General features: G+C 51.2%; 2 protein-coding genes and 1 pseudogene across 2 annotated transcripts; 1 reads left to right on the top strand and 2 right to left on the bottom strand.

Moving 5' to 3' along the window:
* Positions 1 to 1,916: 1,916 nt before the first annotated feature.
* LOC123795624 (glutathione S-transferase theta-4-like) lies at positions 1,917 to 14,670 on the bottom strand. The gene is made up of 5 exons (XM_045802493.2): positions 13,868 to 14,670; positions 11,046 to 11,133; positions 5,303 to 5,453; positions 4,582 to 4,758; positions 1,917 to 3,356 (listed from the first exon to the last, which is right to left on the bottom strand). The coding sequence occupies exons 1-5, from the start codon at positions 14,130 to 14,132 to the stop codon at positions 3,159 to 3,161; spliced, it is 879 nt and encodes a 292-aa protein (XP_045658449.2). The 5' UTR covers positions 14,133 to 14,670; the 3' UTR covers positions 1,917 to 3,158.
* Positions 14,671 to 14,792: 122 nt separating this feature from the next.
* On the bottom strand, positions 14,793 to 17,259 carry LOC123795623 (glutathione S-transferase theta-1-like). Its single transcript, XM_045802491.2, has 5 exons — positions 16,811 to 17,259; positions 16,639 to 16,726; positions 15,600 to 15,750; positions 15,143 to 15,319; positions 14,793 to 15,058 (listed from the first exon to the last, which is right to left on the bottom strand). The coding sequence occupies exons 1-5, from the start codon at positions 16,920 to 16,922 to the stop codon at positions 14,858 to 14,860; spliced, it is 729 nt and encodes a 242-aa protein (XP_045658447.2). The 5' UTR covers positions 16,923 to 17,259; the 3' UTR covers positions 14,793 to 14,857.
* A 5,157-nt stretch (positions 17,260 to 22,416) lies between these two features.
* On the top strand, positions 22,417 to 23,940 carry LOC123795598 (proteasome subunit alpha type-1 pseudogene; annotated as a pseudogene).
* The last annotated feature ends 1,005 nt before the right edge of the window (positions 23,941 to 24,945 follow it).

Below are 24,945 nucleotides of genomic sequence, written 5' to 3'. Positions count from 1 at the left end.
CAGGTCATGATCCCAGGGTCCTGGGATCAAGCCCTGCCTCGGGCTCCCTGCTTAGCGGGAAACCTGCTTCTCCCTCTCCCACTCTCCCTACTTGTGTTCCCTCTCTCACTGTGTCTCCCTCTGTCAAATAAACTTAAAAATCTTTAAAAAAAAAAAAAAAGGTCATCTTGTCATTTGAAACAACAGGGATGAACCTGGAGGTCATTATGCTAAGTGAAATAAACCAGACATAGATAGATGAATACTGCATGATCTCACTCGTGTGTGGAATCCAAAAAAAAAAAAGGAACGCTCAGAAGCAGAGACTAGATGGTTACCAGGGGATGGGGGAATCGGGAGCTATTGATCAAAGGGTACAAAGTTTCAGATATGCAAGACGAATGGGTTAAGAGATCTAATGTACAGCATGGCAACTACAGTGAACAATACTGTATGGTACACTTGACATTTGCTAACAGAATACTTCCTCTTTGTTCTCAACGACAATGACAAAATGGTTACTATGTGAGATGGTGGGTATGTTACTTAGCTAGATGGTGGTAATCATTCCACAATGTACGTGTGTATCGAAACATCACACGGTACACTTAAAATACATACAATTTTTATTTGTCAATTATTCCTCAATAAAGCTAGGAAAACAAGTAAAGAAAGCCAGGAGTGGGGCAGAGTTGCACTGTCACCATGCGATCAGATAGTTTTGATTCCCATGTAGATCTTCGAGGGAGGGTACTTGGTCTGGTCTGTCCCTCTGGTGACCCTGAACATTCTTTCATGTTCCTGCTGGGGGTGGGGGCAACTTTCAGTCTTTCACCGCTAAGTATGGTGTTAGCTGTGAGGTTTTCGTAGATGCCCTTTATCAAATTGAGGAAGTTCCCCTTCTATTCTTTTTTGTTGAGTAATTCTATCCTGAAAGGGTGTTGGATTTCATCAAGTGCTTTTTCTGCATCTATTAAGATAATCATGGGATTTTTGTTCTTTATTCTATTAGCATTGTGTGTTATATTGATTGATTTTCTTATGTTGAACCACTCTGGCGTTCCTGGTCATGATATGTAGTCCTTTTAATATGCTGTGGATGTGATTTGCTGGTATTTTGTTGAGAATTTTTGCACGTGCATTTTTAAGGGGTGTTGCCATGTAATTTTATTTTCTTGTGCTCTTTTTTCTTGGCTTTGATCTCAGGGTCACACTGGCTTCCTAGTGTAATAGCACTCCAACCAGTCTTCAAGCTTATGCACTCCTTGTTTGCTGACCTAAGTCCCTTGGTCTGTAGCAGAACTTTCCTTGAGACTTGCAGACCACTGGCCATGAGGAGTGAAGGACCAAACTATCCCAAAAGATAATGCCTGACCACATTCAAAAACAGCTGCCAGTGATGCCAGCAAGTCTGTTCAGGGTCATGTCCACATAGGACTAGCCACCTGGGCACCTGCCTCTCCTCCATGTAATTCCACTTCCTCTTCCCTTGCCTTCCCATTTAAAACCCTCTGGCTTCACCTGGATGGGGAAGATGATCTTTGAGATGTTTGTCCACCATCTTCTCAGGTTTCTGGCTTCCTGAATAAAGCAAACTCTCCTTTCCCAACATCACTTGTCTCTCAAGTATTGATTTTCCTTTTTCTTTTTTCTTTCTTTCTTTTTTTTTTTTTTTTAATTATTATTTTCAAGCTGCCAGAAGCAAAACCTGAGTTTGGAATGGTTCTCCACACAGGTAACAATAGAATCAGATGGGAAATGTTTCCTCTTTTTTTTTTTTTTTTGGAAGAGGTTATGAAGGCTTAGTGTTAGTTTTTGGTTTTTTTTTTAAGATTTTTTTTTATTTATTTGAGAGCATGAGAGAGCATGAGGAGGGAGAGGGGCAAACAAAGGGAGCATGGGGGGTGGGGGCAGAGGGAGGGAGCATGGCGGGGAGGGGCTCCCTGTGGGTTCGATCCCAGGACCCTGGGATCATGACCTGAGCCGAAGGCAGACCGTAACTGACTGAGCCACCCAAGCACCCCTGTGTTTTTGTTTTCATGTGTTAGAGGTATTTTCTAACTTCTCTGTGACTGTTTAAGAATATACTGTTTAATTTCCAGATATTTGTGAACTTTCTAGTTTTCTGTTAGTTTCTAATTTCACTCTATTATGTTCCAAGAACATACATGATATGACTTCTATCTGTTTAAATTCATTGAGATTTATTTTATGACCTGACCTATGATCTATCCTGGAGAATATTCCATGTGCACTTGAGAAGAATGTGTATTCTGGGGCACCTGACTGGTTCAGTCGGAAGAGCATGCAACTCTTGATCTTGGGGTTGTGAGTTTGAGCGCCACGTTGGGTGTAAAGATTACTAAAGGAAATAATAATAAATTTCAAAAGAAGAACAAAGAATGTGTATTCTGTGGTCATTGGGTGGCGTGTTCTGTGTATATATCTGGTATGTCCATTGGTTTACAGCATCATTCAAGTCCTCTGTTTCCTTGAAGATCTTCTGTCTTGTTTCATCCATTATCGAGAATGGAGGATTGAATTCATCAACCATTATTATTGATAATTTAATCGTATTTATTTTCAAGCTGTATTAAATCCAGTTGATTTTTTAACATTTATTTATTTATTTATTTATTTGAGCAGGAGCACATGTGAATGCACACGCATATGAGTGGAGGGAGAGGCAGAGGGGAAGGGAGAGGGAGAACGCGAGAATCTCAAGCAGACTCTGCACTGAGCGTGGAGCCTGACACAGGGCTCCATCTCACAACCCTGAGATCATGACCTCAGCCAAAATCAAGAGTGGGTTCCTTGACTGACTGAGCCACACAAGCGCCCCCAGTTGATTTATTTTAAGTAAGCCCTATGCCCAATGTGGGGCTCAAACTCACGACCCTGAGATCAAAAGTTGGCATGCTCTACCAACTGAGCCAGCACGGTGCCCTTAATCGTATTTAACTTTTAGTTTTTAAACTCTTTTTGGAAACTGGGAGGACCTACGACCACCACCGTCTCCCCCACCATACACACCCTATGCTCACACCAACTGCCCCGGGCTCAGCAGCCATGGTGGTGGTTATAGTACTTTATTAAGCAAAGAGATGGAGTTGTTTCCGACGTCTCCTCTAAGGAAGGAAGCTCGGAGGGCTGAGCCAGCCTGGCAGGGTGGGCTGCTTCTACCTGAACTTCTGCAGCAACTTGCAGATCTTCTCCTTGACCATGGGATCCAGCGTTGAACAGTCCCACTCTGCCAACTTCATCAGCCGGTCGTGGGCCTCCCAGAAGAGGCCAGAGCCAATAGCCAGCTCCACCCGCATGCGCCACTCAGCTATCCTGGAGCTATTGAGGAAAACGTTATACTTGCTTCCCATGGGCTGTAGATAGACAAAGAGGAAGGAGTGGTCAGCCAGGAGGAGGGAGGGGGTGGGGGTGGGAAGGGGAGGGACCAGCACCACCTAGGTCCCTTCCTACAGCCTCAGGGGCTCTCCCCATCTGCCTTCCACAAAGAGTGAGTCTGTGACCCACCCCACTCCCAGGCCTGGGCAAGAGGTCAGATGTTAACGTGACAGATGTGGGGTGAGCACTGGAAGATCGGAATCTCCAGGGTTCTTGGTCACTGCACTTGCTCCAAGGCTCCTGAATCCCTCTCTGAGGTGACACCTGGCCCAGATGGCTCCCACTTCTCCGGCATGAAACTTTCCATGGGTTCTGCCTTCTACCAGGAAATTCCTTGTTCTCAGACGAGGGTGGGAAGAAGTCCATTCTTTTTCCTCTACATTGAGCTTTGTGATGAGGCACAGGGCCTGGAACGGTAGACCCAGCAGGTAGTCTAAAAAACATGCACCCAAGAAGCTCGCGGGCCCCAAAATGGGGCGGGTGTGGGTGAAATGTAAGGGGTAGGGTGTGAAATGTAGGGGACTGCACCACCTGGGGCAGAAAAACTGAAGTGGTTTTTCCTGGTGATGGTCTGCCCTGCACCCTGACCAGGGACTAAAATGGACACTATGCATACTGGCCAGAGATTATGTTGGCCTCTCAAGACATTGCCCAGGATCTAAACTGGCCATCCTGCACACCAGCTAGGTCAGAACTGGCCACCCTCCCCTGAATGTAGAAACCACACAAATGCCCCACACCCAGATATGCCCCCCAAATGCACAGTGGATGCCCTCAGACCCAGAGTCATGGGAGCTGCTGTGTATAGCTATAAGTCTGGAGCTCTAGAAAAGAAGCGCTCAGCTGGAAGGACACTTTGCGGCCTCTCTACACTTCCTGGGGAGTCCAACAGGAGAAGGAGGCATCCAGGATCCTGGCTGACTCACTGAGAAATGTTGGGTTCTTCTCCCTCTCCCAGGCCTGCCCTCCAGCCCCTTTTCACGCTGAAAAATCATTGTGAAGCATGGATAATCGTGATCCTCCTTAGTTCAAAATCTGTGCTGCCTGTTACCCCTGGGGGGGGGGTCCAGGCACCCCAGCCCTGGCTCCCACAGTCCTCCACGTCTCCTCCTTCAGCAACCTATCCTCAGGCTATGGCCCCAGTGGTCACAGAGGAGTCTCACCTGTGCCCAGGGTCTGTGCCCCCACCACCCCACTCCACACCTGCATCATCTCCACCAGGGCCACCAGGTCGGCCAGTGAGATGTGGTCCCCAGTGATGAACATCTTGTCCTGCAGAAACTTCTCCTCAAAGAGCTGCATGTTGTTCTTCACCTCCAGCAGCGTCTGCTCTGTCTTCTCGGCTGGAACCTCCTCCCCTGTGATCATTGGGATCAGCATCTGGCCAGGGTGGGGAGGGGAGGGAAGAGAAGGCTGCACTCTTGTCCCATCTGACCCTCCGGTCTTCAGCTGCTGAGGGATGGTGGACAGAACCAAGGACATAAAGTAGGTTCACCTCTTTTAGTGGTTCTGGTTGGTAGAGGTCACCTAGGGCCATTGTTCAGGGGGATTTTGAGATCCCAGCAGGAAGTAATCCTGTGATTGCTTAGTGATGTCTGTCACTGGCATGAGATAAGAAGTAAGGGGACACGTACGGGCTATTGGTCCTCTTCAAATTTGGTCGTCTCTATGGGCCCTTTGACTCTGAGGTTTTCTAATTCAGAATGAAATTTCTTGAATCCTATCCCAGCTTGAGTACTATCAACCCCTCCTGGGTGCCCTTCCCCCTGTTTTTACAAGGTTTTTTCATACCCAATGGTTCATTCCACGCTCCCATCAGCTTTGTAAGGCAGGCAGGGGAGGGAGCCAAGGAAATGAGGCGCAGGAAGGGAGGGAGCCCTGCTTGACCTCACCGGTGGTCAGCCCTACTCCTGGGCCCGCTCACCTTGACCCAGAGGATCTTGCTCATGGGCAGCTGAATGGCGGTGTGCTGCCAGGCCATGAACTCATCCACGCGGGCGCGTGTGTGCAGGTCTGGTGGGTACCAGTGCGAGGGTGTGCTGTACTTGCGGCACAGGTAGAAAAGGATGGCCACACTGTAGAAAGGGAAAGCCAGGGGCACTGCTCTTGCCTTCTTTCCCAATCCTGTTACACCCACCACCCCAGCGTGGCCTGGGTCCGATGCAGGACCTCCAGCCGGAGGTGGGCTCTAGGCACTGACGTTCTTCCAGGGGAAGGATGAGCTCAAAGGGTGCAAGAAAAGCAGTCAGTCTGGCAGTCAGTGAGTGCAAGAGGGAGGCCAGCAGGGTAAATGGGGGTTGGTGGATGGCAACAGGAAGGGCAGTCTTGATGGGGAACAACATGTATGGGAATTCAGGGGTAAGAGGTAGAAATTTGGAGAAAAGGAAAAAGCATAACCAGAAGAAGGGCGGGGAGAACGGTCAGAGTCAGCCAGAGATACTGTGGAGGCCACCCAGGGAGGCCCTTGGAGATGCAGGAGGATATGGACTTAATCGTCAAGGTTATGGTCACTTAAGCAGGAGGATGAGAAAATCCACCTTGAATTTTAGAAAGATCCCTCTGTCCTACAACTCAAGAGCAAGAAAACAAATAATCCAGGGCGCCTGGGTGGCGCAGGCGTTAAGCGTCTGCCTTCGGCTCAGGGCGTGATCCCAGTGTTCTGGGATCGAGCCCCACATCAGGCTCCTCCGCTGGGAGCCTGCTTCTTCCTCTCCCACTCCCCCTGCTTGTGTTCCCTCTCTTGCTGGCTGTCTCTGTCAAATAAATAAATAAATAATCTTTAAAAAAAAAAAAAAAAGAAAAGAAAAATAATCCAACCAAAAATGAGCAAAGAACCTGAGGAGACATTTTTCCAGAGCAGACCTCCACATGGCCAACAGACGCATGAAAATGTGCTCAACATCACTCATCAGCAGGGACATGCAAGACAAAACCACAGTGCGATAGCACCGCAAGCCCATAATAGCTGTCATCAAGGAACAAGAAATAACGGGTGTTGGCGAGGGTGTGGAGAGAAGGGAACCCCTCTGCACTGTCGGTGGGAGTGCAACCTGGTGCAGCCACTGTGGAAAACAATATGGAGGGTCCCACATGGAACTACTGTAGGATCCAGCAATCCCACTTCCGGATATTTATCTGAAGGAAACCGAAACACTGTAACAAAAAGACATCTGGACCCCCATGTTCATCGCAGCATTATTTAGAAAAGCCAAGACATGGAAACAACTTTGTGTCCAACGATGAATGACTGCATAAAGACATGCGGTGTAAACCTACAATGGGATATTATTCACTCATAAAAAAGAAGGAAATCCTGCCATTTGTGACACCATGGATGGAACTTAAGGACGTTATGCTAAATGAAATAGGCCACGCAGAGAAAAATACAGTGTGATCTCATTTATATGTGGAATCTAAAAAACAAACAAAAACAAAGCCATAAATACAGAGAACACATTGGTGGTTGCAGGAGGTGGGGGGTGGGGAGGATGGGGGGAGGGGGTGAAATGAAGGGAGTCGAAAGGTTCAGACTCGCGCTATAAAATAAGCCACAGGGATGTAATTGTGACCAACGTTAATAAGACTGTATTGTATATTTGAAAGTTGCTAAGAGAGTAGATCTTTAAAGTTCTTATCGTAAGGGGACAAATGTGCAATTCTATGTGGTGTTGGACATAGCTGCAACTTACCGTGGTGATATTTCACAATATATACATAAATCAAGTCATGATGTTGTACACCTGAAACTAATACAATGCTGTATGGCCATTACATCTCAAAAGAAAGAAAGAAAGATCCCTCTGGTACTGCGTGGAGGGGTTATGAAGAGGGCAGAGGCCACGGGGGCATGGGGAGGGTACAGACTGAAGGTACCATTTGGAGGGGATGGTCTTGCTCTTGGCTGGCAGGGGGCAGGAAGGGAGGAACGCAGGGTGGACACAGGCGTCTGAGGTGTCTAGGATATCTGGGGCCCTAGAGAGTCCTGAGCTGGAGTCCGATAGGCATCAAAGTCCAAGGAGCAGGTGCCCGCCCCACCCACCCTGCTCCCCTGCCCCCCCAGCACCACCTGGGCAGAGTCAGCAGATGAGACAGGAGCAGAGATGGGTGCGGGGAGAGGAAGGGAAGGAGCAGCCTGGGAGGGAGGAGGGAGGCCCCAGAGGCCCAACTCTATAAGAAGGGGGAAATATCAAGGACAGAAATCCTAAATCCTGAATCATCTCAGGGGATCTCACAATAACCCTGTAAGGTGGGTACCAGTATGCTTACATTTGAGGAAACTGAGGCTCAGAGATACAACTGACTTGCCAAAGACACAGAGCCCATGAATGACAGGATCGGGGTTTGACCCCAGCAGCTGGGCCCCACGCCTGAGCCCGAGCCTGAGCCCAAGCCCCGCCATTGTTCTTGACCACCTGGCATAGTGTGTGACCTTGGCCAGGCAGACCAGGGGGGTGGAGGGGATGGATAGAGTCAGGTGGGGAGGAGAATGAATTGGCAGCAGAGACGAGAGGATGGTCCCTAGCCTCCATGAAAAGCCTAAGGGACAGGCTGACGCTTGCCTCACTGGCCCAATGCCTCTCCCCATTTAGTGACCTCTGGGAACACCACCCTTGGTGGCCAATCCTGGGTCATGACTGTTCTGGGCAGCCTGTGCCATTCTGCCTGAGCCCACAGCCCCCACTGCTACACTCTGTGTCTCTGTCCTGCACCTTGAGGCTGGGGCCCCAATGCTCATTCTCGGCATCGGCCTTCCTGGCTCCTGCGCTGGGAGCACTGGGGCCAGGTGGGGCCCATCCACACCAGAATATTCTTGAACTCCTCTTACTGCCGTAGCAGACCAGAGCTCGCTGTGCCAGGAGGAGCCCCATCTCTTGGGGCGCAGGCACCCGGCTAGCATCCCAGCTCCTGGGATTACCCTGGAGTGGGCACCCGGCCTTCTGTCTGCCTAGCACCCTCTCACCAACTTTTCTGTCATGGACCTGCTCTGTCATCTTTAATCCAATGATTCTGCTGGGGGTGGGGGGGGGTGGCGCTGGCAGTCAGGGGTCCCAGTGCCCCGGCCAGTGAGTGGTCCACAGGCAAGAGGGTGGCTCAGACTAGGCCCATGCACGTCCTTCCCTGGGAACATCAAATACCCTGAGAAGGAGGGCCTGACCCTTTTCCAGACAGATGGACAGGAGGATGGGCAGGGGAGAGTCTGCCCATCTCGGCTAGACCCAGATTCCCCTGGCTGGACTGGTGGGGAGGTGAGGGTCACTGGCGCCAGCAGGGCTCTCCTGCCACCAGCAGGCCCGCAGCAGGGCAGTGCAGGTGGGGGCCAAGCCTCGGTCTCCCTGGTCCAGAGGGTGAGGCCACCACCCTAACAGGCCCAAGGGACAGAGCCTGGAGCCAACAACGATGATTTTCAAGCCTTAAAATGTAAAGCAATTTACCCTGCTAGGTTTCAGACTTGCTTGGGATGCATGAGGTTTTTTCCCCCTTCCTATTTCTCTGTTAGGGAATGGGAATATCCATCCTGTGCGTGTCCCCCCATCATATTTTTTTACTGTTATTTTTAAGTAATGTCTACAACACCCAATGTGGGGCTTGAACTCAAGACCCTGAGATCAAGAGTCACATGCTCCACTGACTGAGCCTGCCAGGCGCCCATCCCCATTGTATTTTAGAAGCAGGACAACTTGACATCCGGTGTCCCAGGTTCACAGGAAGAGCAAAACTTTGCCCCAGGATGAATCATACCCTGAATCTCACCCAGACCTGATTTGGGTAATGTAGACGCTGGCATTTTGGGCTAAGAGTTGATGCCAGAGTGATTAAGACTTTTGGAGTTGTTGGAATGAGGTGAATATATTTTGCATATGGGAAGGACGTGAATTTGGGGGGCCCAGGGGACAGACTGTTATGGGTTAAATTGTGTCCCCCAAAGATGTGTTGAAATCCTAATGTCCAGGACCTCAGAATGGAGCTTGATTTGGAAATTGGGTCTTTACAGAGGTAATCAAGTTAAAATGAGGTCTTAAAGGGGTGCCTGGCTGGCTCAGTGAGAAGCGCATATGACTCTTGACCTCAGGATTATGAGTTCAAGCCCCACGCTGGGTGTAGAGACACTTAAAAATATAAAAGTAAAAATAAAATGAGGTCTTAGGGTGGACTCTAATCCAATATGACTTGTGTTCTTATGAAATGGGGAAATTTGGACACGAAGACATGTACAGACGGAAGGCAAGATGGCCGTCTCCCAGCCAAGGAATTCCTGAAGCTGCCAGAACCTAAGACAGACACCTGCAACAAAGCTTCCCCAGCTTCAGAGGGAGCATGGCCCTACCAACACCTCGATTTTGACCTCTAACCTCCAGAACTGTAAAAAAAAAATACATTTCCATTGTTCCAAGTCGTTCAGTCGTTAGTAGCTTGCAACAGCAGCTCTAGGAAAAGAATCCACGCCCTGGGCCCCCCCCAAGGTCCCGTGGTCCACTTGGAAGATGTTCTTTAAACTTATGACACCGCTTCTGAAGCAGCCTGAAAACCAGTCAACCCTGAATCATACAAAACTTCTACTTCCAATGACCAGGTTACAGGAAATGAAAGGACAGAAAAACCACATAAACATGACACCATGAGAATGTGATTGGCAAAACTCAGACTGTGGGAAACTCCACAGGACAAAGGACTCGGTTTCTTCAACAGAAATGCAAAGGCAAGGGGCGCCTGGCGGGCTCAGTCAGTTGAGCGTCTGCCTTCAGCTCAGGTCATGATCTCAGAGTCCCGGGATCGAGCCCCACATCGGGGTCCCTGCTCCATGGGGACTCTGCTTCTCCCTCTGCCCCTCACCCGGCTTGAGCTCTCTCTCTCTCTCTCTCTCAAATAAATAAGCCTTAAAAAAAAATCCAAACGCAAAAAAGGTGGGTCATGGAGAGGGCTGCAGATGAAAAGGGACCCAGGAGGCAGATCACCAGCTGCAATACTTGGCCGTTTACTCGGAGCCAAATTCAAATGCACAAGCTACAAAGAAACTATTTGTGAGATCATCAGAGACTTTTGAATACAAACAGGATATTAGTCGAAATCCAGGGATTCTTGTTAATTTTACAGAGTGTCCTCATGGTATTGATGCTTTATTTTTTTTTTAAGATTTATTTATTTGAGAGAGAGAGAGTGTGTGTGTGTGCGTGCGAGGTGGGGGTGGTGGGCATAGGGGAGGGAGAGAGAGAATCCTAAGCAGGCTCCAAATTCATCAGGGAGCCCAAGGTGGGGCTCGATCTCACAACCTTGACATCATGACCTAAGCCGAAATCAAGAGGCAGATGCTTAACTGAGCCACTCAGACGCCCCTGATGCTTTCTTTTTTTTAAGAGCCTTTATTTCTGAAAAGTATATTCCTAAGCATTTATGGATGAAATGATGGGGTGGCTGGCAGGCAGGGGAATAGAGTGGGTTACAGGTGATGAAAAAATGGGCTCCCCGAGTGGACCACTGTTGGAATTGGGTGATAGGAACCATGTGGAGGTCGCTGTACTCCTCACTAGTTAGTATGCATTCTACTGCGGTCGTACATATAAAATTGTTCATAGTAGATGAAAGGTAAGCACTAGCAGGTCAGTGCCACATGGATCTCCCAGGAGGAGCAGAGGCTGATGGTGGGGGTGGGGGTCCTGGGGAAGACTTACCTTTCAGATAAGATAAATTTTCCATCTTTGAGGCTGGGTAGCTTTTTCATAGGGTTGATCTCTATGTATTCCTTGCTATGGTGGTGACCTGAGAGGGGCAGGAAAGGTAAAGGTCTGAGGGTGCCGGGACTCCAGGGGAGAGAGAACCAGGCCTCCCAGAGGCAGAAATGCCTTCCTCCCCATCTTCTCTAGAAGGGGAAACAAACCCAGAGGAATACCATGGCTCACTTCAGGTCAAAGGGCAAGTCAGTGGCAGAACAGGGATTAGGATCAAGACTCCTGTCCCCATCCCAGGACAACCTGTTGGCTCACAGAAGTTGGAGGCCGCCAGCCCCCACTCCCAACTCTGGGCCTGAAGCCACAGCCCATGAATCAGCAGAAGCCCTAGAAGCCTCGATCTCACCCTCTATAGCCCCCTCTGAAAGGGGCAGGGCAGCGAGGGGCCCCAGCACACAGCTGGAATCCAAAAGGGAGCCTCTCATATGCAATCAATTTATGGAAAGTTTTGTTTTGTTGATGTGTTTTATTTTGTTTTGTTTTTCAAGGTCATTAATTTTTTTAATTTTTTAAATTTAAATTCAATTAAATAACATATGATATATTATTAGTTTCAGAGGTAAAGTTCAGTGATTCATCAGTCTTATATAACACCCAGTGCTCATTACATTACATGCCCTCCTTAATGTCCATCACCCAGTTACCCCATTCCCCATCCCCCTCCCCTCCAGCAACCCTCAGTATGTTTCCTATGATTGAGTCTCTTATGGTTTGTCTCCCTCTCTGATTTCATTTTGATTTATTTTTCCCTCTCTTCCCTATGATCCTCCGTTTGTTTCTTAAATTCCACGTATGAGTGAGATCGTATAATTGTCTTTCTCTGATTGACTTATTTTGCTTAGCACAATACCCTCTAGTTCCAGCCATGTCGTAGTAAATGGCTAGATATCATTTTTGATGACTGAGTAGTAGTCCATTGTATTATATATACACCTCATCTTCTTTATCCAGTCATCTGTTGAAGGACATCTGGGCTCTTTCCATAGTTTGGCTATTGTGGGTATTGCTGCTATGAACATTGGGGTACGGGTGCCCCTTCGGATCACTACATTTGTACCTTTGGGGTAAATACCTAGCAGTGCAATTGCTGGGTCATAGGGTAGCTCTGTTTTCAACTTTTTTTTTTTTTAAGATTTTATTTTTACTCAGCCATCAGAAAGAACGATTACCCAACATTTGCAGCAACATGGACAGGACTGGAGGAGATTATGCTAAGTGAAATAAGTCAAGCAGAGAAAGACAATTATCATATGGTTTCACTCATTTATGGAACATAAGAAATAGCAGGGAGATCGGTAGGAGAAGGAAGGGAAGAATGAAAGGGGGTAAACAGAAGGGGGAATGAACCACGGGAGACTATGGACCCTGGGAAACAAACTGAGGGCTTCAGAGGGGAGGGGGTTTGAGGATTGGGATAGGCCGGTAATGGGTATTAAGGAGGGCACATACTGCATGAAGCACTGGGTGTTACACGCAAACAATGAATCATGGAACACTACATCAAAACCTAAGGATATACTGTATGGTGACTAACATAACATAATAAAAATTTTTTTTAAAGATTTTATTTATTTATTGGACAGAGAGAGAGACAGCCAGTGAGAGAGGGAACACAAGCAGGGGGAGTGGGAGAGGAAGAAGCAGGCTCCCAGCGGAGCAGGGAGCCCGATGCGGGGCTCGATCCCAGGACCCTGGGGTCACGCCCTGAGCCGAAGGCAGACGCTTAAGGACTGAGGCACCCAGGCACCCCTACTTTCAACTTTTTGAGGAAACTTGTTTTGTATTGTTTTGTTTTTCAAGTAAGCTCTACTCGGGGCACCTGGGTGGCTCAGTCAGTTAAGTGTTAGCCTTTGGCTCAGGACATGATCCCCGGGTCCTGGGATCAAGCCCCGCATCGGGCTCGCTGCTCAGCAGGGAGTCTGCGTCTCCCTCTCCCTCTGCCCTTCACCCTTGCTCTTGGTCTTCCACTTGCTCGCTCTCTCTCAAATAAATAGAATCTTAAAAAAAAAAAAAGAAAAGAAAAAGAAAAAAGGTAAGCGCTGCTCAACATGGACTTGAACTCAGTTTTTTCTTTTTTTTTTTTTCAAGTGAGCTCTCTGCTCAACATGAGACTGAACTCACAACCCTGAGCTCAAAAGTCCACACGCTCTACCAACTGAGCCAGCCAGGTATCCCAATCACCTGGGAGTTTTAACCCTTCCACAGCCAGCTGCATCAGCCTGGAAACATTTCTGGGGCTGGACTCACACCTCATTTCAGAGCACCCGTTCTCCTCCTCTATGTTCTAGAAACTTCTGCCTCTGTAACCTCAGGTTTTAAGAATCCCTTCCATGCTTGGGGTAGTGTTGGAAACCAGCGCCCTGCAACTCACTCAGGGTCTGTGTCACCCTGAGCAGGTGTGAACGTGGTGGGGAGGACGGGTGTGATTTGAATGACCACACACTTCCGCAGCCTTTGCCAACTGACCAGAGGTGCTGCAGCTAACAAGATGCTACCTTCCCACACGGAAAAGCCAAGGGCACTGGAAGGGAGACTGGGGGATGCTCAGCAGCGCCGTCTTCCACTTTACCTTATAAGGGCCTGTTCATTATAGCAGGTAGAATGTGTGGGAAGAATGGACAGCCTACGATTCCCTTGAAAATGTTTCTTCCCCTGTGGACTTTGATGGGAGGAGTCTCCTCTGCGTCTCCACTTAGAGACACCCTGATCTTGTGCCCTGCCTCCCTTCTGGGCCAGACCTATGCCTGGCAGCAGGGGGTGCCTACCCTTTAGCAGATCCACAAACTGGAAGTCGAAGGGGATGCTGTTCTTCCTAGCAAAGATATAGACAGCACGGCAAGATGCTGACAGCAGGTCCAGATAGAGCTCCAGAACCATCTTGAGACACACGTTGGGCACCCCCACCAGCCACAGCCGCCAGGCTCTGAACCTGGGCCTGTATGCAGCCTGAGCCCTTGGCCCTGACCCTGTGCCTTTCAGCCGTCTCCAACCCAGGCCCAGGACCCCGCGTTCTGGAACTTCTTGTTTCATTTGGTGTTGTCATGAGGCCAGGAAGCCCGGAATTCTCACAGACCAAGGATTCTGGGGAGACTCAGGAGTAGACTAGAGAAGGCCCCTAGCTCAGGGGCAGAAGGTGGGGGCCACCTGCAGCCCTGCCCTTCCCCTCCCTCTTGGTGCATGTCTGTGCCTGTGGCCCATTGCTGAGAAGGACCTACACACGAGAATTCTCAGGGCCAGAACTTCGGTGCAGAATGTGACCCAAGGGGCTCTGCAGGTCCAGAATGAGAACAGGGCAATGAGAACTAACCACGGAGGCTTTCAGAAGCAGGGCTTAGGGGTATGCGTAGGTCAGTCTAGCCTGAACTGTAGCTAGAAAAGTGTTGGGAGAAAAAGAAACAGGAGCCTGGGAGCAGTCAGGGCACCAGGGACAATGTCACAGGGGGTGTCAGGGGTGGGCCAGGCAGGCTGTGTCATGCAGAGAAGCCCAGAAACTTCTAGCCTGGCTTGGGACTGTCAGTGGCCAGGGGAACGGAGCACCTGGCAACTCAGGAAGGTAACTGCACGCACATGGAGAAGCCTGAGTGCTGCTCACTCTAGGCTGCGTCATCGCGGAACATCTCTTGTCCCTCTAGATTCTGCTCAGAAGTGGGGAGACCCCACCTCCCAAGGCCGAGTGAGGCTAGAGGCAAGCAGAGGGCACAGGGCATGTTTATTGGGACAGGAGAGTGCAGGGGAGCGGGCCCGGCCACACCCCCTCAGCTGAGCCGCTCCAGCAGTCTCTGCACCAGCTCCTGGGCCAGCTTGGGGTCCCGCTGGGCATCCCGGGGGTCCCGAGGCTGTAGCACAAGCCTGTGGGCATCCCGGACGAGCTCAGGGCCCAGAGCAGCCTCCACTCGGGCTCGCCATGCTGCCAGCCGGGGCCAGTCTTGGAAGACATCGCAGCCAACAGCAGTGGGCTGGGGAGACAAGGTAGCTGGAGCAGGGGACTCAGCCTTGGGCCCAGAGTCCCCCCAGAGGGCGAGAAGGCAAGAGAAGCACACCTGCATCAGCTCCGTGAATGCCATCAGATCTGCCAGGGAGAGCTGCTCGGTGGCCAGGAAGGGCTTGGCGGCCAGGACCTCCCGATCCAGGTGCTGCAGAGCTGGTTTCAGCTTCCCCAACAGCCGATCTAGGCGCACGGGGTCCACGGACAGCCCCGAGAAATAGGGCAGGAGGGACTGGGCAGGGGAGAATCGAGGCAGCTTATCCGGGGCTCCTCCAAATGTCCTCAACCACCTCGCCACCCCTCCTGGCCACCCTCCATCGGTGATACCCCGGGGCACTGTGTTCAGAAGGATTCTGAGGGGACTTTCAGACTCTGGGGAAAAGTGCTGTGATAGATTGCAGATGTCTAGCTGGGACAGGGGTTGGGAGGCTGTATATGTGCCAATGGGTTCTTTCCAGCACGGGGCGCTCCGGCTTCTGCCCAAGCCTGCACACTAGGGCTGGGAGTCTCACCTTACACAGGTAGACGTTGGTGGCAGGCAGCTGGACGGCGGTGTGTTGCCACGCCAGGTACTCGTCCACACGCGCGCAGGCCTGCAGCTCGGGTGGGTACCAGTGGGCCGCCGCGTGGTACTTGCGGCTCAAGTATAAAAGGATGGCCACGCTGCAAACAGGGGGTGTTGGAGATCTCCCCAGCCCTCAGTGCTAGGCAACATCTCTCGCCAGCAGGATGAGTTGACTGGATCTCTCTCCATCGCCACCTCCAGGGGGGACGCCCCCATTCTCACATCGCCACCAAAAGTCTTCTTTTCCCCACCAAACTGCTCCATTCCTGAAGCCCTCCCCCATGGGCCCACATGTCCACCTCCCCTCCCTACTACTACCCCAGCCAGCCCTCTGCCTCCAGGCCCCGCTCTCTGGCATCAGGGTCCTACTGAGCGGGAGGAAGGCAGACCTGCCATGGATGCCCTGCCCGAGGGTTCTCCAAGTTCCCTCCCAGGCCAGTGCCCCCCAGAACTCCTTTCTTGATCCCCCCTGGGCTCCTGGTACTTGGTGACCAGTTTCTATTCTAGGCAAGTCCTGGGAGAGGGTTACATTACTCTCCCCATTTTACGGAGGAGAAACACGGGGCACGAAGTTCTGTGACTTGTCCATTGCAGAGAGCAAGGATGGGGGGACCTGGGATTCAGAGCCCAGTGCAAATCTGGGGCCGCCTGGCTTCTGGGGCCGCCTGGCTCCTGGCTCCTGGGACTGAAAGGCTGGGTTTGGGACATCTGGGGAGGGCTGGCCTCAAGCTTGGATCTTCCCCAGCCGGCTCCAGGTTGTCTAGGCCTGACTGAGGGACCTATGCCCTTTCCCCAGGCTGAAGCTACCAGCTTTAGCTCCAAAGCAGCCCCCTAGTCCAGCCCGCTGCCTCCAAGCTGGGTGAGCCGGAAGGAGGGAGGGGGAGCCACAGCTCTCTGGAAAAATCTCTCAGTGAGGGGTCATCAGCCTTCTGCCTTTCTCCCTCCACCTCCCCCAACCCAGAAGCTTCCACAGAGGACCCCATTACCTCTCCGCCAGCAGGAAGTCCCCATCTTTGAGGGCAGGTACCTTCCCCAGGGGGTTCACCTTCAGGAATTCAGGCTTCAGGTGCTCCCCTGAGGGGTGGAGAGGATGACTGACTCAGCAAGTCCTGGCCCCTGGACACCCCCTCCATGGAGCCCAGCCTAGTCAAGGCTCACCCCGTCCCAGCTCCACAGACCGCAGCTCAAAGGGAATGCCATTCTTCCGGGCAAAAATGTAGATGGCGCGGCAGGGGGGCGGGCACAGGTCCAGAAACAGCTCCAGCGGCATGACGGCACCTCCCGCTGTCCTCACCTACCCTCCACTCAGGTCTGCCTCCGGGGGTTGGTTTGGGCCCTCCAAAATGGGGCCCAAAGAAATATGTTCCCCTCCCTGAAACCTGCTTCCTCTGAGCTCCTAGCTGGGCACCCCGCCAAGCCTCCACACCTCCTGGCCTCTGTGGAATGGAGGCGGGGTGGGCTGCTGGAGATTTGTCACCGGTTTTCCAGAGCAGGGTCCTCAGCCTGGCCTTTCTCCTCCTTTACGGGGTGTTACAAAACCCTGGACACCCCCATGGCCTGCTTCTTCCTTCTGGCTGGGCCACCCCCTTAGCTTGGCTTCCGGGCAGCCAGGGCGGCTTTCACAATCCTAGCTGAGGTGGGAGGCTCCCTGGCAGACACACACTATTGGTCTTTAAGGCCTTTTGTGTCTTTCCTCCCACAGCGTCTATGCCTCACACACACACACACACACACACACACAGACTCACACACAGTCGCACACACAGACTCACACACAGTCACATACTCTCACACTCACACAGAGTCATGCACTCACACACAGTCACACACACATACACAGTCATATACTCTCACACACTCACACAGAGTCACGCACTCACACACAGTCACACACACATACACCGTCACATACTCTCACACACTCACACAGAGTCACGCACTCACACACAGTCACACACACATACACAGTCACATACTCTCACACACTCACACAGAGTCACGCACTCACACACAGTCACACACACATACACAGTCACATACTCTCACACACACACAGAGTCACACACACAGAGTGTGTCTGTCTCTCTCACACACACACACTCACACTTGCATGACCCCACCCCCACCCCAGCCCAGGCCTCTCCTCTCTCCAGTCTGAGTAACCGTCCTGACATCCTGACTTGGTAAAGACATCTCTCTCTACTTATTTATTTATTTGAGAGAGAGAGCACGTGCACACGTGCACACACACGCAGGGGACGGGGTGGAGCGAGAGGGTATCCAAGCAGACTCCCACTGAGCGCAGAGGCCCAACTCAGACCCATCCCACGACCCATGAGATCAGGACCTGAGCCAAAACCACGAGTTGGGCGTTTAGCGGACTGCGCTACCCAGACACCTCAAGGCCCCTCTCTCCTGGCTGTCCTCCTCTGGGCGCCCCCACCTCAGGTGCAGCACCCCCACCCCCCTGGGGCTCAGGCCAGCCCCTTGAAGTCTTCCCGCCTCCTTACCCAGACCTGATCCCTCCAACGTCACCAGCTTCCTGACCAGCCCCTCTACCCCCTCCGAGGCCCTCTGTCCTGGTCCACACAGCACCACAGGGGATTTCTCCAGTCCAAATCGGATCCTGTGCTCCCCTGTGCGACACCCTACCACAGCCCAAGTGCCCTCAGCCCTGCTGTGCCCCTCACCCAGTGTAGCCACACTCCCCAGCCTTGTCCATTTGCCTTTTGGCCTTTCTCCTGGACTGTCCTGTGCACTTCCTTTCTGTCAGAACCCAAGTCTTGAGATGATGAGGGCTGGGCTGTGGGCAGGGTCACCATGGACCCAGAGTACAGCCGTGGGTGGTTGGAAGCTGGGGCCTAGCATCCACACTGGCCTATGCTGGGGGTGGCTCATGGAGCCAGTAACAGCCGGAGCAGCCCCCTGGGAACTGAGCCAGGGCGTCCCAGGAAGCTGCCTCCACCTCATTCTGGGACCTGAGGAGGTCGGAGCCACTGCGACTTTCTTGACCCATGCAAGACAATTGTGGTGCCTTCCCCACTGTTGTCACAGGAACTGAAGTCGGCCCAGCAGGACTTTTAAGGACAAATTCCACGCCCCACAAACACATACTTGTAGGACATGTGACTTTGGCAGGGCTGTCCCCACCCTTGGTTTCAAGGACAGTTCATTGTTCAGCCCAGCCAGTGAGGACCCTGTACCCCTTGACCACTCTGACTGGATCAGGCAGGGTCCTAGGCCTGTGGCAGGACTTTCTGGGAAGGAGGGACTGGGAACAGGCACAACACTGACCCTCGCTGAGGCCCAAGGTCCTTCCTAAGGAGGGGCTCTGGAAGCCACCGGCTGCAGAAGGAGCACAGCTGTCTCAGACTCTTCCCCAGTGGAGAGGGAGGCGCAGGGCCGGGCAGCCCCCAGGAGCCAGGCTATCCAGAGCCAGCCATCCTGGAGCCCAGGCAGAAGGGAGCGAAGCCAGGCAGGCGCAGCCAGGCTGTAGATGGGAGGCTGGGCTCAGACCCGGCATGCCCAGACCCATCAGGGAGCCCAGGGTCCAATGCCCAGGACTGTAACCCAACCCTGCACAGAGAACCCCAGCTGGCTTTACCATATTGGACAGGGGCCACAGCCATGCAGTAAAGGGGAGGAGTGAGAGAGGGGCAAGAGAGAGAGAGGAACCTGGAAGCAAGATGGAGAGACAGAGAGAAGAAGGAAGGCAGTGAGGAACTCTTCATTTGCTCATTTACTCATTCATTCACTCATCCAACAGAGAGTGAGACTCAGAGACAGACAAAAGGCCACGGAGGGAGAAGGACGGATAGGGAACCAGAGAGGGGTCTTTCCTATGTCTCCCAGCCCTCCAAGCAGGACCTATGTTGTAACCCTGGTGGGGTCCCCCGCAGGGATTGACAGCCTGTGCCAGGACCTTCAGGATGGGACCGTGGGTCCCGGTACAACCTTGCACCCATGAAAGCCTCCGTCCACTCCTGCCAAGCCACCTGCCATGGCCACCCTTCCCAACACAACATAGCCAAGACCCACAGCCTTAGGGGTCATGGACAGGCCGGTGCTGAGGCTTTGATTCTGGGGACACAGACACGGGAGGCAGGGATAACCACGCCATTGACCCCACCGGAGACCCAAGGCAGCCACAGGACCTGAGGGAAGCCAGGGAAGGGTCCCACCACCCCCTTCCACGGAAAGGCAAAAGGTGGGGGGAGGGTGGTTCTCCATCTGTCAAACAGGTAGGCAGGGGTAGGGGTGTGTGTGTGTGTGTGTGTATTTTATTTTTATTTATTTTATTTTAGATTTATTTATTTATTTATTTGAGAGAGAGAGAGAGCATGCACAAGCTGGGAGAAGGGCAGAGGGAGAGAATCTCAAGCAGACTCCCCACTGAGCTTGGAGCCAGGCTGAGGGCTCATATCTCACCACCCTGAGACCATGAGCTGAGCTGAAATCAAGAGTTGGATGCTTAACCCACTGAGCCACCCAGGCTCCCCATTCTATTTTTTTAATCTCCTTCAGATAGATTATTTTTCTAATTCTAATTCCAGTATAGTTAACACATAGTATTATATTAGTTTCAGGTGTACAATATAGTGATTCAACAATTCTATACATTAGTCAGTGCTCATCAGAGGTGTGCTCTTAATCCCCATCAGCTGTTTCACCCATTCCCCCTACCCACCTCCCTTCTGGAGACCACCAGTTTGTTCTCTATAGAGTCTGGGGTTTTTTTTTCTTTGTTCATTAGTTTTGTTTTGTTTTTTTAATGCTTCTTTTTTTTTAAGATTTTATTTATTTATTTGACAGAGAGAGAGACAGCCAGCGAGAGAGGGAACACAAGCACAGGGAGTGGGAGAGGAAGAAGCAGGCTCCCAGCGGAGGAGCCTGATGTGGGGCTCGATCCCAGAACGCCGGGATCACGCCCTGAGCCGAAGGCAGACGCTTAACGACTGAGCCACCCAGGCGCCCCCATTTGTTTTGTTTCTTAAATTCCATATATGAGTGAAATCATATGGTATTTGTCTTTCTCTGACCGACCTATTTCACTTAGCATAATACTCTCTAGCTCCATCCATGTTGTTGCAAATGGCAAGATTTCATTCTTTTTTACAGCTGAAAAATAGTCCATTATACATACGTACGCACACACGCATCTTTATCCATTCGTCTATCAACGGACACTTGGGCTGCTTCCAAAATTTGGTGGGTGTAAATAATGCCGCACTAAACATACGGTTGCATGTATCTTTTTGAATTAATGTTTTCATATTCTTTGGGTAAATACCCAGTAATGGAATTACTCGACCATATGCTGATTCCATTTTTTACTTTCTGGGGAACCTCCATACTGTTTTGCAGAGTGGCTGCCCCAGTTTGCATCCCCACCAACAGTGCACAAGGGTTCCTTTTTCTCCACATCCTCGTCAACACTAGGGAAGGTTTGAGGCTTGTCTCCTGTATCTTCGTATGGCAGCCTTCACACTCGACATCTCAGTGATGGGCTCTGCGGTGCGTTGGACACATGAACTTGAGTTCGGTGACACTAGCATGAAATAGGCACACAAGCAGGAAGAAAGGAAAAGAGGAGCGGGGCTTTGGCGGGCCCATGTTCAACAGCTCTGAGAGATGAGGAGACCTAAAGCAGAGCTGTGGGGAGCAGTCCCAGTCTCCAGGCCCACAGGGCAGACAGGGGACTACCCAAAGGAGTGCAAACGGTCGAGGTGGCAGGACTTTGGCCTGGCACGGCCCCCAGAACTCACATCTCAGAGAAGCCAACGACAGCTGGGGGAGGTCAGGGGCCTTTGCTGCTGTACCAACGTAAGCCTCAATTGGGGCGGAGGGTTCAAAGGTGCTTATCCATCCATATCCCAAATACCATTCTTAGGTGTGAGGACCCTTCACAAATGACACAGAAAGATCACAGGAGATGAAATGCAAACGGCTCCTAACACTTGAAAAGTACCCAGTTTTATTCTAAAAATGCAAATCCCCTGGAAAACTAGTGTGAGAATCTGCTCTGTCACCATCGACCTGCCACAGTCAAGCTTCTCAGCACAGAGCACATGCGTGCATGTCACATCAAGAACTCAAGTGCGTCCTCCCCCCGCACTCCTATGTCGAGCCCCTAACCCCCAATACCTCTAAATGTGACTGATGAGGACATAGAGATAAAGAGAGGCTAAGTTAAAACGAGGACATTAAGGGGCGCCCTACTCCTAATCCAATCTGACTGCTGTCCTAATAAGGGAGATGAGGACCCACGGAGAGACACAGAGGTGTCTCACGTGCACAGGGAAAAGACCACAGGAGCACACAGGGAGAAGGTGGCCGTCTGCAAGCCCAGGAGAGAGGCCTCGGGAGAAACCAACCTTGCCAACACCTTGATCTTGGACTTCAGACTCCAGAACTGTGAGAAAGTGAGTTTGTTGTTTAAGCCCCCTGCTGCTCCATCCCCATCTGGGCTATTTTGGTATGGCGCCCCCTGGACACTAACAAAAAGCAATCCACGGGTGTTAGGACAACCTCCACAGATGGCGATGTGTTGATATCTAGCAAAAAAGGGCATGTGGGCGCAGAATCAGACCTTGAAATGCAGAGGACAAACTGATGGGTGCCAGAGGGAAAGAGGGGTGGGGGGTGGGCAAAATGGGCGAAGGGGCGTGGGAGGTACACGCTTCCAGTTACAGAATGAAAAGGTCACGGGGATGGAAGGCACAGCGTAGGGAATACAGTCCATGCTACTGTCATAGCATTGTGTGATGACAGATGGCGGCTACGTTTGTGAGCGTAGCGCGACGTGTGGAGCTGTGGAATCACAGCGCTGCACGCCTGACACTGGTATAACACTGTGTGCCCACTAAAAAAACAGAACAAAACCACCAAATTTAACAAATAAATATTTTTTAAAAATCATTCCATTCCCCCCCCCTCAAAAAAGACACGTGACACCTTCACCCAGCAATGCCATCTGTGGGAGGGTCCCACAGCTATGCTCAGTAGTGACACACCGGGACACTGGTAGGAATAGCCACAGACTACCGGTCCATTCGCAGGAACAGGGGGCCACGTTACAGCCCGCAGGTTTAGTGGTGGCTTTGCACATGCCACTGTGCCAGGCTCGGGGAGACTCCGTGAGCTCACACAGCAAGGTGCTCACAGCAGGTCCTGGCACATCAGAAACATACTGTACAACTCAGCTGCCCCAATGAATCAAAAAAAAAAAATTAAAATGTTCTCAGGGCACCTGGGTGGCTCAGTCCATTAAGCGTCCAACTGTTGATTTCAGCTCAAGTCATGATCTCGGGGTCGTGGGATCAAGCCCCACATCGGGCTCCACGCTCAGCTCAGAGTTTGCTTGTCCCTCTTCCTCCACTCCTCCCCTCGCTCGCTTATTCCCCCCCCACCCTCACCCCATCTCTAAAATAAATAAATAAAATCTTTTCTTAAAATGTTCTCTAATGAAATGGCCACGTGTCAAAATATTTCTCAACAACTCGTATCTCCCAGACACCAGGGTCTCCCTCCCATCACCCCCTGTCTGCTATTTTTTTATTCAAATGCAGGATTCCAAAAAGATAATGGCAGTGATCCCTCTGGTGGGCAGTCAGGCCTGCAAACTTGTTTTGGAAACCTGTTCGTGACTTCGCTGTGCGAAGCCCTTCACACAGGATTCATCGAATTGCATATCCAATGAAACTGTCCAGGTCCAGTCCCAGTCGGCTTGAAACCCATTTGGGGGTGGCCCCATCGAAGCATTTGCAGCTCATCACGAAAAAAGTCTCCACGCTAACAACCACACGGGTGTCTCGGTTTGGGGGCTTAATGCCGATGCGAGACTGTTGTGTGATTTTAAGCAGCGGGACTGTCTGGATTCCAGATTTGTATGTGTCTTGTCTTGCGCGTCTAACTGGAAGTAAGACCCAGACACCAGCACAATGTGGCCGGAGACCAACGGTCCTGGGCCGCTTATTGCTGGTTGTGAGGCTGTAGCCCTTTACTTTTTCCAAACCTGTCCAGCTGCTAACTATTTTCCCTCCAAAGCCATGTCCGTCGGAGCACATTCTCAAACAGCTCATACTTACTTGGAGAGACGTGTCTCAGTTTACGGAGTGCAACTGAATGAACTGGGTAAGCATGGTGCGGGTGTCTTACAACAGACACTTCCTGCAGAAGGGGACCTAAGTACAAAGAATGTTTCCATTGTAATTGCTGGTAAAGATTCAAGATTTAGGATGACGAGGGTACGCCTGGGTGACTCAACCAGCAGGGCGTCCCACTCTTGATTCCCGTTCAGGTCCTGATCTCAGGGTCATGGGTTGGAGCCCTGAGTGGGCTCTGCCCTGGATGGGGGAGGAGAGTCCGCTTGCCTCTCCCTCTGCCCCTCCACCACCCCACCCCCACCTCCGTGATTGTGCGTGTGTGTGTGCTCGAGTTCTCTCTCTCTAAAATAAATAAATTAAAGAAAAAAAAAGATTTCGGATGAAGATGACGTACCTCCATTCCTGGCAGCCCTTGAAGAAAGAGCACAGAGACGGACTCAGCCTGCTTACCCCGCTGACGGGGCTGCAGGAAAGACCAACAACCCGATGGAACAGGAAGGACAAGCCAGTCTGGGTGCGAATTATCAAATACGCAAGGACGGGGGAACACAGCCCGACGACAATGATCTGTACTCCTTTAAAAAAAGATTGTATTTTTAAGTGATCTCTACACCCAACGTGGGGTTTGAACTTACAACCCTGAGATTAGGAGTTGCATGTTCTACCAACAGAGCCAGCCAGGCGCCCCAATAATCTATACTTTGAACCCAAAGAGGCAGAGTGGTGAAATGTATGTTTTAGGAATCAGTCCAGATGTGAGTTTTCCCTCAAGCAAACTCACCAAAGCCATATAATGGGGCAGGTCTATTTAATCATTTTCTAGACAGTACAGCTATCTGCACTAATGTAAAAATAAGTGAATGGAGGCATGGATGGATGGATGGATGGATGGATGGATGGATGGATGGATGGAGAGATAGATAGATGATAGATGATAGATAGATAGATAGATAGATAGATAGATAGATAGATAGAGATGTTTCTCAAAGGTTAGGAAAACAGGCCAAAGGGGCAAAAGAGCAAGTGGCTTTGCTCACACCCAGGGCTGCCAGAGCTGGAACTAGCAGAAACCAGGTGCCTAAAGAGCCCAGGGTGGGGAGTGGCATCTGGCTGGGGGGCACCTTTCAGCCAAAGTGAAGCTGTCATCCTTTAGGTAGGCACCCTCTTCAACTCGTCCCTTGGGCAAAA

The sequence above is a fragment of the Ursus americanus genome, chromosome 30 (assembly GCF_024610735.1).
Source record: "Ursus americanus isolate L20-20 chromosome 30, mUrsAme1.1.p, whole genome shotgun sequence".
Classification (NCBI taxonomy): Eukaryota; Metazoa; Chordata; class Mammalia; order Carnivora; family Ursidae; genus Ursus; species Ursus americanus.
Note: the sequence above shows the minus strand (reverse complement) of the source record. Positions and strands in the feature narration are given on the sequence as shown.

What these genes read in the sequence shown, in the direction of transcription:
- LOC123795624 (XM_045802493.2), bottom strand. Translation starts at nt 14,132, where the DNA reads ATGAAACAAGAAGTTCCAGAACGCGGGGTCCTGGGCCTGGGTTGGAGA. An exon ending in GTTTGTGGATCTGCTAAAGG is followed by an intron (nt 11,134 to 13,867) that starts GTAGGCACCCCC and finishes TGCCCCTCTCAG; the next exon opens with GTCACCACCATAGCAAGGAA. An exon ending in GCAAGATCCTCTGGGTCAAG is followed by an intron (nt 4,759 to 5,302) that starts GTGAGCGGGCCC and finishes CACCCTGGCCAG; the next exon opens with ATGCTGATCCCAATGATCAC.
- LOC123795623 (XM_045802491.2), bottom strand. Translation starts at nt 16,922, where the DNA reads ATGCCGCTGGAGCTGTTTCTGGACCTGTGCCCGCCCCCCTGCCGCGCC. An exon ending in GTCTGTGGAGCTGGGACGGG is followed by an intron (nt 16,727 to 16,810) that starts GTGAGCCTTGAC and finishes TCCACCCCTCAG; the next exon opens with GGGAGCACCTGAAGCCTGAA. An exon ending in GACTTCCTGCTGGCGGAGAG is followed by an intron (nt 15,751 to 16,638) that starts GTAATGGGGTCC and finishes CCCTGTTTGCAG; the next exon opens with CGTGGCCATCCTTTTATACT.